Source organism: Echinops telfairi, unplaced genomic scaffold (genome assembly GCF_000313985.2).
Source record: "Echinops telfairi isolate 266 unplaced genomic scaffold, ASM31398v2 ScPeMD7_7458;HRSCAF=8496, whole genome shotgun sequence".
NCBI classification, from domain to species: domain Eukaryota; kingdom Metazoa; phylum Chordata; class Mammalia; order Afrosoricida; family Tenrecidae; genus Echinops; species Echinops telfairi.
The window spans coordinates 29,973,810-29,986,393 of NW_022111358.1; the positions used below are offsets into that span (position 1 = coordinate 29,973,810).

At 43.9% G+C, this 12,584-nt stretch overlaps 1 protein-coding gene across 1 annotated transcript in view; it reads left to right on the forward strand.

Annotated features, from left to right (window-relative positions):
• The window catches only part of ATP6V0A1 (ATPase H+ transporting V0 subunit a1), a 60,807-nt gene that overhangs the window by 9,212 nt on the left and 39,011 nt on the right, over positions 1-12,584 (forward strand). Inside the window, exons 3-5 of the mRNA XM_045299448.1 lie at positions 4,432-4,510; positions 7,124-7,221; positions 7,994-8,122. Coding sequence (XP_045155383.1) covers positions 4,432-4,510; positions 7,124-7,221; positions 7,994-8,122 — 306 coding nt within the window. The remainder of the gene's footprint in view (positions 1-4,431; positions 4,511-7,123; positions 7,222-7,993; positions 8,123-12,584) is intronic.

Genomic DNA, 12,584 nt, shown 5'->3' on the forward strand with positions numbered 1-12,584 from the left:
GTAGGAAGTCAATCTTGCAAGCTGAAGCAGGGAACTGCTAAGACAGCTGCACCCGGTGCGACCATCACAAAACAAGAGACCCGAGAACTAGAAAGGTGAGGCTTCACCACCCATTTATCCCTCCGCCTTTCAATTAGCCCCACATGTGATTATTGGCCAGGCTGGCACAGTTAACTCAGAACCTATAGAGATCAATATTCTAGGCATCAATAAACTGAAATGGACTGCTATTGGACATTTTGAATCAGATAATCATTCTGTGCTGGGCATTACAAAGCAAAAATAAGCTATCATATTCATCAGCGGTTCTCAACCTGTGGGTCACAATCCCTTTGGGGGTTGAACGACCCTTTCCTAAGACCACCATGTTTCTGATGGTCTTAGGAACCGAGACACCACTTCTCTATCTGTCTCCAGGCTGGTCCACCCACCTGCAGATACGCCCACATACGGGTACCTGGCGTGAAGAATGTTACCCATGCTATACCATGCTTCAAGACAAAGTATCGTTTATTTGTCATTAGAAATAAATATTTCACAATATATATATTATATATAACTACATATTGTTTTTGTGATTAATCACTATGCTTTAATTATGTTCAATTTGTAACAATGAAAATACATCCTGCATATCAGGTATTTACATTACGATTCATAAGAGTAGCAAAATGGCAGTGATGAAGTAGCAACAAAAATAATTTTATGGTTGGGGGATCACCACAACATGAACTATATGAAAGGGTCGCAGCATTAGGAAGGTTGAGAACCACTGATATTCATCATCAAAAAGAACATTTTAAGCTCTATCTTGAAGTGATGGATAAAATCTATATTCCTAATAGGAAGACCAAATAACATGACAGTTATCCAGATTTACACACAACCACTAATGTCAGAGATGAAGAAAATGAACATCTTATATCCACTTCTGTAGTATGATTTCAGTTAAGAATGCAATCAAGATGCATTAGTAATTATTAGTGATTGCCTGCAAAAGTTGGAAACAGAATGATCTATATTGGAAAATATGGCCATGGCAAGAGAAATTATGCAGGAGGGTATCACATGATAGAATTTTGAAAGACCAACAATTTACTCATTGGAATACTTTTTTTCAATACCGTAAGTGGTGCCTATACACATGGACCTCGCCGGATGAAATACACAAGAATCTGGTCACCCACATCTGTGGAAAACAATAATGGAGAAAAAGCTCAAAGTAATCATCCAGAACAAGGTTAAGGGCTGGCTGGAACAAACCATCAATTGCTCATTTGCAAGTCCAAGTAGAAGCTGCTGTCAAGTGTAGAGTAGCGAAAACAACCGGAAAAAAATAAGAAGTTAAAGAACTGAACAGAAGGTTTCAAAGGGTGGCTCAAAAAGAATAAGTAAAATATTATAATGAAATATGCAAAAGCCTAGAGTTAGAAAACCAGGAGGGAAGAACTCACTGGACATTTCTTGAGCTGAAAGAACTTGTGGTTCTTACATCATCTGGTGTCAATTTGAGAGGACTAAGAGTGAAGGGAGGAGTCTAGTCTGTCAATCGGGTCATAGCCAATGAGGCCTCGGCCTTCTCCTGAGGATTCTGGGAACTCCTGTTTTCCTCCTTGGAGGCGGGAGACTCTTCTCTCTGCTCACTCCCTTCTAGAAACTCTACTGACAAAGCTGACCCCCTGTGAGACATCCCTTAGGAGAAGCCACATGGACCTACCCTGATGCAGCCCTGGGTGCTGGAGAAGCCATGTGGAGACCCCTGCCAGCGCTCAGATGCTTACAACACCACTGGATCCAAAGACTTTCTACCCACTGGCCTGTGATCATCCTGCATTCAGCATCATTGCATGTGTTTTCTGAGTCAGAAGAGGACTTTATAGATTGGTATCGGACGTATGGGCTAATATTGGACTTAGGGACTTGATCTGGACTGGGCTGGGGTGTTTTCTCAATGTTCACTTCCTCTTGTATATAAAACTCTTTCTTACACACTTACGCATCTTTATGAATTTGTTTCTCTAGTATACCCAGACTAACACAGAACTGCAGAAGAAAAATTCAAGCCTCAATGGCAATATTAAAGAATTCTATGGGCAAAATATTGAATGATGCAGGAAGCATCAAAAGAAGATAGAAGAAATACACAGAGTCACTGTACCAGAAAGAATTGATAGACGCTCAACTATTTCAAGAGGTAGCATCTGACCAAGAACCGGTGTTATTGAAGGAAAAAGTCTAAGCTGCGCTCCAGAAATTGACAGAAGACCAATCGAGATGTTTGAAAAATAATAATAAAAAACAGCTGCAACACAGGAAGTACTCACTGCCAAGAAATTCGGAAGACGGCTACCTGACCAACCAACTAGAAGAGATCCATATTTGTGCCCATTCCAAGGAAAGGTGATTAATCAGAATGTGAAAATTATTAAGGAGAGCTAATATCAAAGAGTTCAAGAAGAAAGATGTTTTGAAAATGATGGTGACAGCAATTGTGTACAACAGGCTTGATCTAACGGATTGTTATAATATCTGTAAGAACTCCCAATGAAAAGATTTTTAAAACGTTTTTTAACAAAATCATTACTATTACGTGCAAGTGAAATTTTGCCCAACACTTAAAAAAAATGTACTGCCATTGGCTTGATGGTGACTCCCAGAGACCTGAAGCTGAATTGCCTCTGGGGTTCTATGGGCGTAAAAAGCCTTTCTTTCTCCCGTGGAGCGGTGGTGCTTTCCAACGTCTGACGTGTGGTTCGCAGCCCAACGCGTAACCCACGGTGCCACTGTGGTTCGCTGAGGATACGTTTTAAATGGTTGCAGCAGTAAGTTGATAGGAAACTGTTCTGAAGAACATATGGCATGAGGGTTATCATTGCTGATCTCAGCTGGATCTTGGTTCAGAACAGGGAATTCCAGAAAAACGGTGCCGTCTCTGTTTCTTTTTAATCATTTTATTGGGGGCTTGTGCGACTCTTATCGCAATCCAAACATACATACATCCTTTGTGTCAAGCACATTTGTACATTTGTTGCCCTCATCATTCTCAAAACATTTGCTTTGTACTTGAGCCCTTGGTAACAGTTCCTCATTTTTCCCCTCCCTCCCCGCTCCCTCCTCATGAACCCTTGATAATTTATAAATTATTATTATTTTTGCATCTCTTACAGTGTCCGACATCTCCCTTCTCCCACTTTTCTGTTGTCCATCCCCCAGGGAGGGGGTTATATGTAGATCCTTGTAATCAGTTCCCCTTTTCCACCCCATCCTCCCTTTACCCTCTCGGTTTTGCCATTCTCACCACTGGTCCTGAACGGATGATCCACCCTGGATTCCCTGTGTTTCCAGTTCTATCTGTACCGGTGTACATCCTCTGGTCTAGCCAGACTTGCAAGGTGGAATTGGGATCATGATAGTGGGAGGGGAGGAAGCATTAAAGAACTAGAGGAAAGTTGTATGTTTCATCGTTGCTACACAGCACCCTGACTGGCTCCTCACCTCCCTGCCACCCTTCTGTAAGGGGATGTCCAGTGTGTTTTTCTTTTTTGACATTTGGGTAGATCATAATAAATTATGGATAAGATTGGGAAGAACGGGAATTCTAAAACCGTTGTGCTCCTATGGAACCTATACAAAGACTAAGAGGTAGTCATTTAAAGCTGTGGTTTCAAATGAAGAAAGATAAAAAAGAAGAAAGATGTGTATCAGGCTTGTATCCTTATCACCATATTGATTCAGTCTGGATGCTGGGCAAATAACCCCAGAAGCTGAGCTAGATGGAGAAGGAGAGGAAGAACACCCAAAATACAAAATTGTCCAATTCTTAAAATCATTTTATTGGAGCCCTTACAGCTCTTAGAACATTCCAGACATCAATTGTATCAAGCATATGTATACATATGTTGCCGTCATCATTCCCAAAACATTTTCTACTTGAGCCCTAGGTATAAGCTCCTCTTTCTCCCTCCCCTCCCACCTCTGGGAATTCTTGATCAATTATATATTGCTATTTCATATCTTACATTGTCTGTTGTCTCCCTTCACCCACATTTCTGTTATTCATCCCCTTCGAGGGTGGCAGCGGCTGTATGTCCAGCTTTGTGATGGGTTTCCCAACATTGTCCAAATTTTAAGGGGTAAGGTCACTGAGATTTTTTAGCCTTAGAAAAAAAATAATTTGTACTATGATACGCTGCCTAATTTGCATGCATGTTAATAATCGTTGCTGCAGTGAGAGCGGTGGTTTGTATTTGTAGCTGGTGTAACTGGTCTCCAAGACGTTTATGTGGCTCAGTAGGTACTTTTGATTCATGCTACGCCCTACATGGACACAGTGTAGGTTTCACTCTGCAGGGTACGTATGGTGTTTGCAAAATATAGGGAGTAGACGGCAATATTTAAATATTTGTCTGATAATATGCTTGTTTTTTTCAGCTAAATCCAGATGTGAATGTTTTCCAGCGGAAATTTGTGAATGAAGTTAGAAGATGTGAAGAAATGGATCGAAAGCTTCGTATGTCTATTTCAGTCTTATATGATTACGGTTGTTAAGATTAGGTGTCACTTCGCTGAGCCATGCATCTTCTCAGTGGCTTGACAGATGATCGCGACTCATCCTCCGTTTTGAGATCTGATGAGCAGTCAATTAGTGGGGGGAGGGAGGGGTGGGGATTCCTGGAGGGTGTGGTCTGCATCCAATGGACAGGGACATGCTGGCAAAACTCACTTGCTCTCAGTTCTGCATCTGACTTGTCATCCTTTCGCCTCTGTTCTTGGGATGTGAGCAACCTACCTCCCGTCTGATCTGCCAATTTTGGGTTCATCACAGTGAGCCCCAAGAAGGGAAGTACAACATGTGATCCAAGAGCAGGAACCCTACACTCCAAATTCACTGCTTAATTGTTCTGATATAGTGGTTACTTGTTGGGTTGCGATCCCTATGGTTAGCAAATCAAAGTGCCAGCAGCTCCAGGGGAGAAAGACTGGGTTTCCTACTCCTCTAAACGGTCACAGTCTCAGAGACCCACAGGGGATCGCTGTGAGTCAGCATTGACTTGATGACTGAGGTTTTTGTTTTCAATACTAACAAGAACTTGGGGTGTGTGTGAAAATAGCTATTGAGGGTATGGGATCATGGTACAAGGAACATAAAGTTGAATCAATCTGAGTTTATTAGTATGAGCTCACTAAGCATATTATTCATCCAGTATTTCACTTTGATATATTAGAAAGAGATCTAATCATTTATTTGGTTGGTTCATTGAAGCATGATTTAAGCAATGGCCTATTCTAAATCAAGTTGAAATGCCAAGTCTGCCTTGGCAATACACCTCCACTGTCCTACCTTAAGAATATGTCAACTCTCTAGCCCTGTCATAATTTAGTTGGCAGGGCCCTTGATCACTCTTCCCTTCCATAAGACACTGTACTGGTTTTTGACATGGATGGCATTCTGTGGATTAGATCTAGGAAGTAAGAAATAACAATGACTTGACTCCTTGGTAAGGCATTTGTATGCTAGAAGGTGAGACGTTTGTCCAACAAAAGTTCAAATGCCATCCATCACAATGACATTTCTAGGTGTCCAGTGGGGCGCGGCATGTCAAGATACTCCTACAGAGAGGCCAGCTAATCATGGGTTTGATAGGTGCAATTGTGCAGTTAAGATACATAACGATTATAGTAAATCATAGAGAGCATGAGGGATAGAAGAGAGAGTCAAATAAATAAGTCAGACACATTTCATGGTAGCATGCTCACCTCCTGGATGGCCATGATCTTACCAACCAGGTGCGCGCACAGTGTGGGCCGTGAGGAGGAGAGCGTTGGGCGGAGCCAGCCGGCCAGCCCACTTTATTGCTAACCAAGGATTATATCTACTTAGGGGGGCATGATTACAGGTAACCACACATGTCACAGGAAGGGGCTATACAATAGGCATACACATCATAGGAGGGGAATATACAATGGGCATAGGCTAACAGGAAGGGGATGAGCTGGGGGTGCACACGATAGGAAAGGGAGGAACTAGAGGTATACATGTGACAAGGTAGGCGGACCCTAGATTCATGATGGCAGCCTAACCTTGGTCACCCTTGGGTAGGCTTGACATCTCTGGGGTCTCCTACAAGAAAACAGACAACTACTATCCTTATCAGAAGGGAGTGGGTCCTCCTTGTTGTGGGACAAACAGTGGTGACTGCTTGCTCTAGATCGCTGAGACCCCTTAGGGAGAATAATCCCTGACCTACTTCTGTTGACCTCCAAGTGTACAATCATTCGCCACATGTAGCAAGCAGCTAAGTTTGGGATATGTTTGGGGGAGACAACCTGGGAGAAATCTTTCTGTTTCCCACACATCTATACACATATACATGCTTCGCTGTTTATGATTCTCTAGAAAACCTCACTTAAAATATTGATGCTTCTGTAACGAGTCATTTTTCTTAATTAAGTGACTCTAATCTTAATAAATAAAGAAAACACTGCAAGGGATAAGAGAAGAGGGAAACTTGTGGTGCCAGTGTTAGGAGGAATTTCTTGTTGCAGGTAGGCTTGTAGTGCTTGGGCTACGTGGTGCCTAATGAAAACCCCAATTTGAGATGACAGGACTGCAGGCTGGAGCACTCACTTACATTTTCATGGGCAGGGCTTTATAGCAGAACTGCATCGTACAATTCTGAGAATTAGGACCACCATTGATTTTAGATGTCAGCACAGCCGCCTTTCAATCTGAGCTATGTATGAGGACGGAAACTAGTGTTCATTAAGGACCCACTGAAGGCTCAAACTCACTGCCATCGAGTCACCCCCAACTCAAGCTGACCCTGCAGCACAGGGGAGAGCTGCCCCTGTGGGTTCCCAAGACTGTAACTCTTCACAGGAATGCAAAGCCCTGTCTTTCTCCCTCGGAGCGGCTGGAGGTTTTGAGGTGGCTAAGGGCCAGTTTTCAGAGCAGGAAAGGGAAAGGTGGTGGCTGTGGGGTGACCATCCTCCTTGAGGTGGGGGACGGTGGAGAACGGGCCTGCTTCTCTTCTTTGGAGCTAGCGCCCTGGCAGGAAGCGCCTCTTCAGTGCGGGCGGCCTGGGGTGTGCGCCGCAGTCAAGCTCTCCCTCTGTCACTTTAGGGTTTGTCGAGAAAGAAATACGGAAAGCTAACATTCCAATTATGGACACTGGTGAAAACCCAGAAGTGCCCTTCCCCCGGGATATGATTGACCTCGAGGTAAGCAAAAAGAAAGATTTTTTTTTTATAACTATATACAGAAATCACTTTCCTAAAGGAATGAAGAGTAGAATAGTTCTTGCTATCCTTATCAGCCTTATTTATTGGTTATAACTTCCTGATGGGTGGGGATTAAGTAAATCCCATTATTTATCGTATCGAACAGTATTTCCAACAGTGTCATTGGCCACGAAGTAAATTCCTTGGTAAGTTGAAACCTTACTGGATTAAAGTCAACCTAATATTGTACTAATCTCCTAGACACTAAGTAAACAGCCGAAAGGCTTTTTCATAATTACTTTGTACATCCAAAATCCCCTGAGAGAAATGTACTGTATGTACTAGAATCAAGAGATAAAGACTATTTTAAGCAAGAAACTTCTCAACAGAAATGTTCCTGCAAGATATGACAAAATAGCAAGGGCTCATGAGGGAGGGGGGAGCGGGGAGGGAGGGGAAAAATGAGGACCTAATACTGGGTGTTTAAGTGGAGAGAAAAGGTTTTGAGAATGATGAGGGCAATGAATGTACAAATGCGCTTTACACAATTGATGTATGTATGGATTGTGATAAGAGTTGTATGAGCCCCTAATAAAACGATTAAAAAAAAAAAAAAGAAAGAAATGTTCCTGCTGAAATCATAGTGTCTGGTGTGTTGATACCTTTGAACTGGCAAGGTGGTTATAGTTCTGAACAGGAATGCAGAGCAAGTAAAGTGGACTTGGTTTGAATTCATATTGATCCACCACCACCCCCTTTTTTTTCCCTCTAGGCCAATTTTGAGAAGATTGAAAATGAGCTGAAGGAAATTAACACAAACCAGGAAGCTCTGAAGAGAAACTTCCTGGAACTGACTGAATTAAAATTTATACTTCGCAAAACTCAGCAGTTTTTCGATGAGGTCGGTCAGTCTGCTGTTTCTTGAGTATTTCGAGCAGCTGGTGTGCCACCCGCCCAAGTGGCCACGTTTTTATCCCAGTAATTATTTTAATTTGCTAGTTTGGAAGCAATGCCATTTTTGCACCCTGTTTTAGTTGAAGAAATGTCAGATTATGTTCCATTTCTCATGCAGTGCACAGCCAACCATGGTTTTTGTATATTTTTTACATTTTCTGCAATTTTTCATCTCCAGATGGGGAAAGGTACCCTAAAATAGTTGTCTAGTCATAGTTAATGGAGGCTTTCACATGTGTATTTTACGGTAAGTACTTGCGTAAGGTTAAAGGTGAAGAAACAAGTTTTGTCTGGTTATTTGAAAGACAGCAAAGTTTTAAATCACCAAACTTTTTGGCAACAAATTTTAAGTTCTTTATGCTGCATGCCAGCCATTCTGCATATTTTAAAGCTTATTTTTAGGAGATTTTCTCTGTGTTGTCTGTAAACAGTGTTAGGATGCTTTGTGAAACTGCTGGACGCTCACATAAACTCAGCCTCATGGGGGAAATGGTTATTTTTGGTTTGAAAGTATAGAGGACTAAATTTTCTGTTAACTCCATAGAAAAGTGTTGGGAGCAAGGATCTCAGAAGGCTGCGTCTCCTAATTAAACCTGGGAAAGCATCTTAACTGCCAGCTGTAAGGGTTTCAAACAGTTCTTAGAAAAATTCCATTATCTTTCAATTCCCCTTTTCCATGAACTTTTTGAAGCATCTTCGTATGTTGTTTCTTGATAACCTCTTTATTAGTAACATGAGGCATTTCAGAGGTGGTTCCAGCCACTGTTTAGTGTGCCTTCTGATTAAAGTTCTGTATTTCCATTGATAGTCAGAATATTTGGCACAACTTTTAAATACAGAGAATCTGTTTTAGTTAGCCTAGCCTTAGCCGCCACCCTCTCCTCCTTTTGTTAAGAAACTCTTAAGATTTAAAAATGGCTGCCATCAAGTCGGTGATGCCAACACATAGCGACCCTGTAAGACAGGTTAGAATGGTCCCTGTGGGTGTCTGAGACCACCTCTTTACAGGAGTGGAAAGTGCACTCTTTCTCCCGCTGAGTGGCTGGCAGTTTTGAACTGCTGACCTTGCAGCAGCCCAAGAGGAGAAGCAAATTCTCAGTAGCTCTCTAGGCTGGAAAAGGGGTTCATCAGTCTTATCTGGAAGCTTGTTAGAAATGCAAATTTTTAGGGCCAACACCATCCTTAGCTCTCCCCCCCTCCCCTGCCCCCTAAATCAGAAACTGAGGGTGGGGCTTCGAAATCTGTGTTTTGAGAAGGCCCGGCTGAGGCCCAATCCCATTTGAGACCACCAGGAAAGAGCAGGTTCATGGAAAAGGGGACACATTCAAACCGGGCCAATTAAAAAGCTCTGCTGGGGCGAGGGGGGGGGGGATGCAAATGAATTTAATTGCCTGATCCTTCCAAGAATCAGTCTGGCTGTCTGTTGATTGAGGGCTGGTGTGAATCGTCAACTGACACCCAGAGTTGAGGGTTTTGAGCTTGATGGAAACTGCTTTCAACTCTCTTCAACACGTTTGCATTGGAGGGTGTGAGGGCAGTGTGATTACCTCCTTCCAAGTGTTTTAGGCCTTTTGCAACAGTCAAAGCCCCTTTGGCCGTATGGTGCGCGTGAACAAATCGTCTGGGATTGCAGTTTCCCTAAGCCAGTGTGCTGACTGCATTAAGCCAACAAGCACCGAAGGAGCCCTTGTCCTCAGTGCCACACAAGATGAGTAAGGTGTGGTCCCTGCATTCTTGGAATGTGCCACTCAGTCATATCAGGAAATACCTCAGAAAACAGTGCCTCCCAATACTCAAAGATGTGTGCCTTTCTTAATGTGCCCAAGCTGCTGCCCACGGGTGACAAGGAAACCTGGTCTCCTGGCCGAAGCCCAGCAGCATTGAACCTCACTGGGGGCTGGATTTTGTTACACCCTGTGTTAGTCTGGGTAGACTAGAGAAACGAAATTCGTAAACACTCATATTTTATGAGAGTTTTAGATAAAGGGTCATTGTACATTAAACATCCCAACCCAGTCCAGTCCAAGCCCATAAGTCCGACATTAGCCCATATGTCCGACATCGATCTACAAAGTCCTCCTCAACCTCACAAAACATATGCAAAGAAAGCCGACTGCAGGAGGAAAGCCGAGTCAGTGAATGTGTGAGCATCTCAGCACTGGCAGGGGTCTCCACACGGCTGCTCCAGCACCCAGGGCTGCATCGGGGTAGGTCCATGTGCTTCTCAGGGATGTCTCGCAGGAAGTGAGCCTCGCCACCTGAGGCAGAGAGCCAGCTAAAGCAACTGTAACTAGTCCAACCGTCAGAGCAAGAGACCAGACAGGTGAGGCTCACCGAGCCATTTATCTCTCCACCTTCAATTAATCCCACATGTGTTTATTGGCCAGGTTGGCACTATAAACCTACCTATCACACACCCCTTTCCCTCCCCACTTGATTTAACCTTTAGCTCACTACTGAGATGTAGGAAAATAGCTTCCACAACCTCCTGAGTTTGAGGATTGGCGGGAGCTTCCTAAATTCATTAATTTTGGGAGAAATTCTAAAGAAAGAATGGTAAGTAGATTCCCTAGATAGGGCAAATGCTTCTTTAAACTCTTAATTTTACAAAAAGATAGCCAAAATAAAAGGAGCTACTTGGAATGATGGCATGTTTTGTTTGGGGTATTTTTTTGTTAAATCATTCAGTTATGGATTTAGTTAGGCACTTTGTTTTGTGATTAATAAGTCTCAACATGAACTGCCCGTCAGGAGAAGGCAGAGTCTTGATCTTCAGGACCTGCATGTTCCCTCTGTAATGAGAGGTCTCCCCTCCTCTTTATACAAACCAGTCAGGAGGCCCCTGAAGAGAGGCTGTCCTTGGCTTTCACGCCCCGCCCCACATCGCTTCTCAGCCCCTCACACAAGTGCAGGAGGTGCTGTGGCATGAAGCACTCTCAGGGCCTGTGTCTAGTCTGCTCTTAGCAACGGACCTGGTCCTGATGCGGCTGCACTGCAGGCCCAAGTGTCGCTGCTGAGAACAAAGACAAGGACTCTCGGGGTGAGCGCGACTGTGCCCCATGCATGCCCACGCCCAGTAATTCAAACTAGAGTCACTCCCAAATCGCCCAGTTAGGGCTGCCTGAAGATGTGTTTTCCATCCATGCCTGAAATTGGACTGTGTGCAAATGGCCTGATACACTACCAATGGTAAGCCCTTCTTTTATTTTCTTCAATACAACTAAAATGTGGTGAACATAATGATTCATAATAATGAAATAGCAAAAAGTGGCCAAATGAGGGCAGATCTTTAGGCATTGGGGTTGTGAATGGCAGGGTGTGTTGAAGGGGCAGAGGGAAACATTGCAGTCTTATGATTCAAGATGATTACAAATTGGACTTAGCATTTTCTTGCCCAGAGCATTAAAAATGACTTGTTAATGATTATCCTTTTCTCAGTCTTCTTGCTTATGAAGAACTAAGAGCTGGAGAGGTTTCTCGGCATCTTTTACCATAAGCACCATAGCATAGGGGACTGTACAGAAGACTGGAAAAGTAATGGTTAATGGCATGCAGACCCCGCTCTCCTTCCCTTCTGAGTTTTCCATCCATCTGCTTTCTTTTTTCTTTCCCATTTGTGATCTGCTCTGGGGCTTGGTGATGGGGCATGGTGGATGGCTTAGGTGCAAAGATGAGATTTCTGCCTCGGGGTGGCTGAAGCTTGCTCTTGATGGCTGACCGTCGCCTCACTGGGCACGCTGCCCTGCCCTTGAGCGTGGTGGGGATGGAGCTGCTGCAGAGCCTGCTGCTCCCTGTGGTGACTGGGGAAAGAGGTCAGCCAAAGCGCAGAGCAGGTAACACTGGCCAGAGTCACAATGTGTCGCCATTGGAGAGCCCAGATTGTCAAGATTAGATGTAAATGCAATCAGTCCCCAGGTTAAGAACGCCTGACTTACGGACAACTGCTTAAGACGGACCGCCATGTCAGGCCTATGGTGTTAACATTTTGAGGCACCTGTAATGGTTTGTCATAAGAATGCATGAGCTACGTTGTGACGCTCCTGAAAAGCTTGCAGGGCCTCGGCCGTTCAGTGGCTCCGAGGAGAGCACCTTCCACCTTTTCTTAATTGGATCACGTTGCCCTGAACGTCCTGTCGAGCATGCGGCGTTCCTGTGATTTACTCCTGTAGCCAGTGCCTCCACAGCTGGAGCGTAATGCAAGTGCCGGCGATGCTTCGAAGGAAAGAGAAACGATCGCAGCTGACGAAGTGGGAATAACAAAGTGATCGGGAAGAAGCCCCCTCCACAGTCACTGGACAAGCATTAGACAACAGGCAGGCAGTGGCTAGGGCAATTTAAAAGGATAAGGTGAGACGAACGAGCCTATCTTAGGCTCTGCCCCTTGAAAGGTACACTTATGATACCAAGCA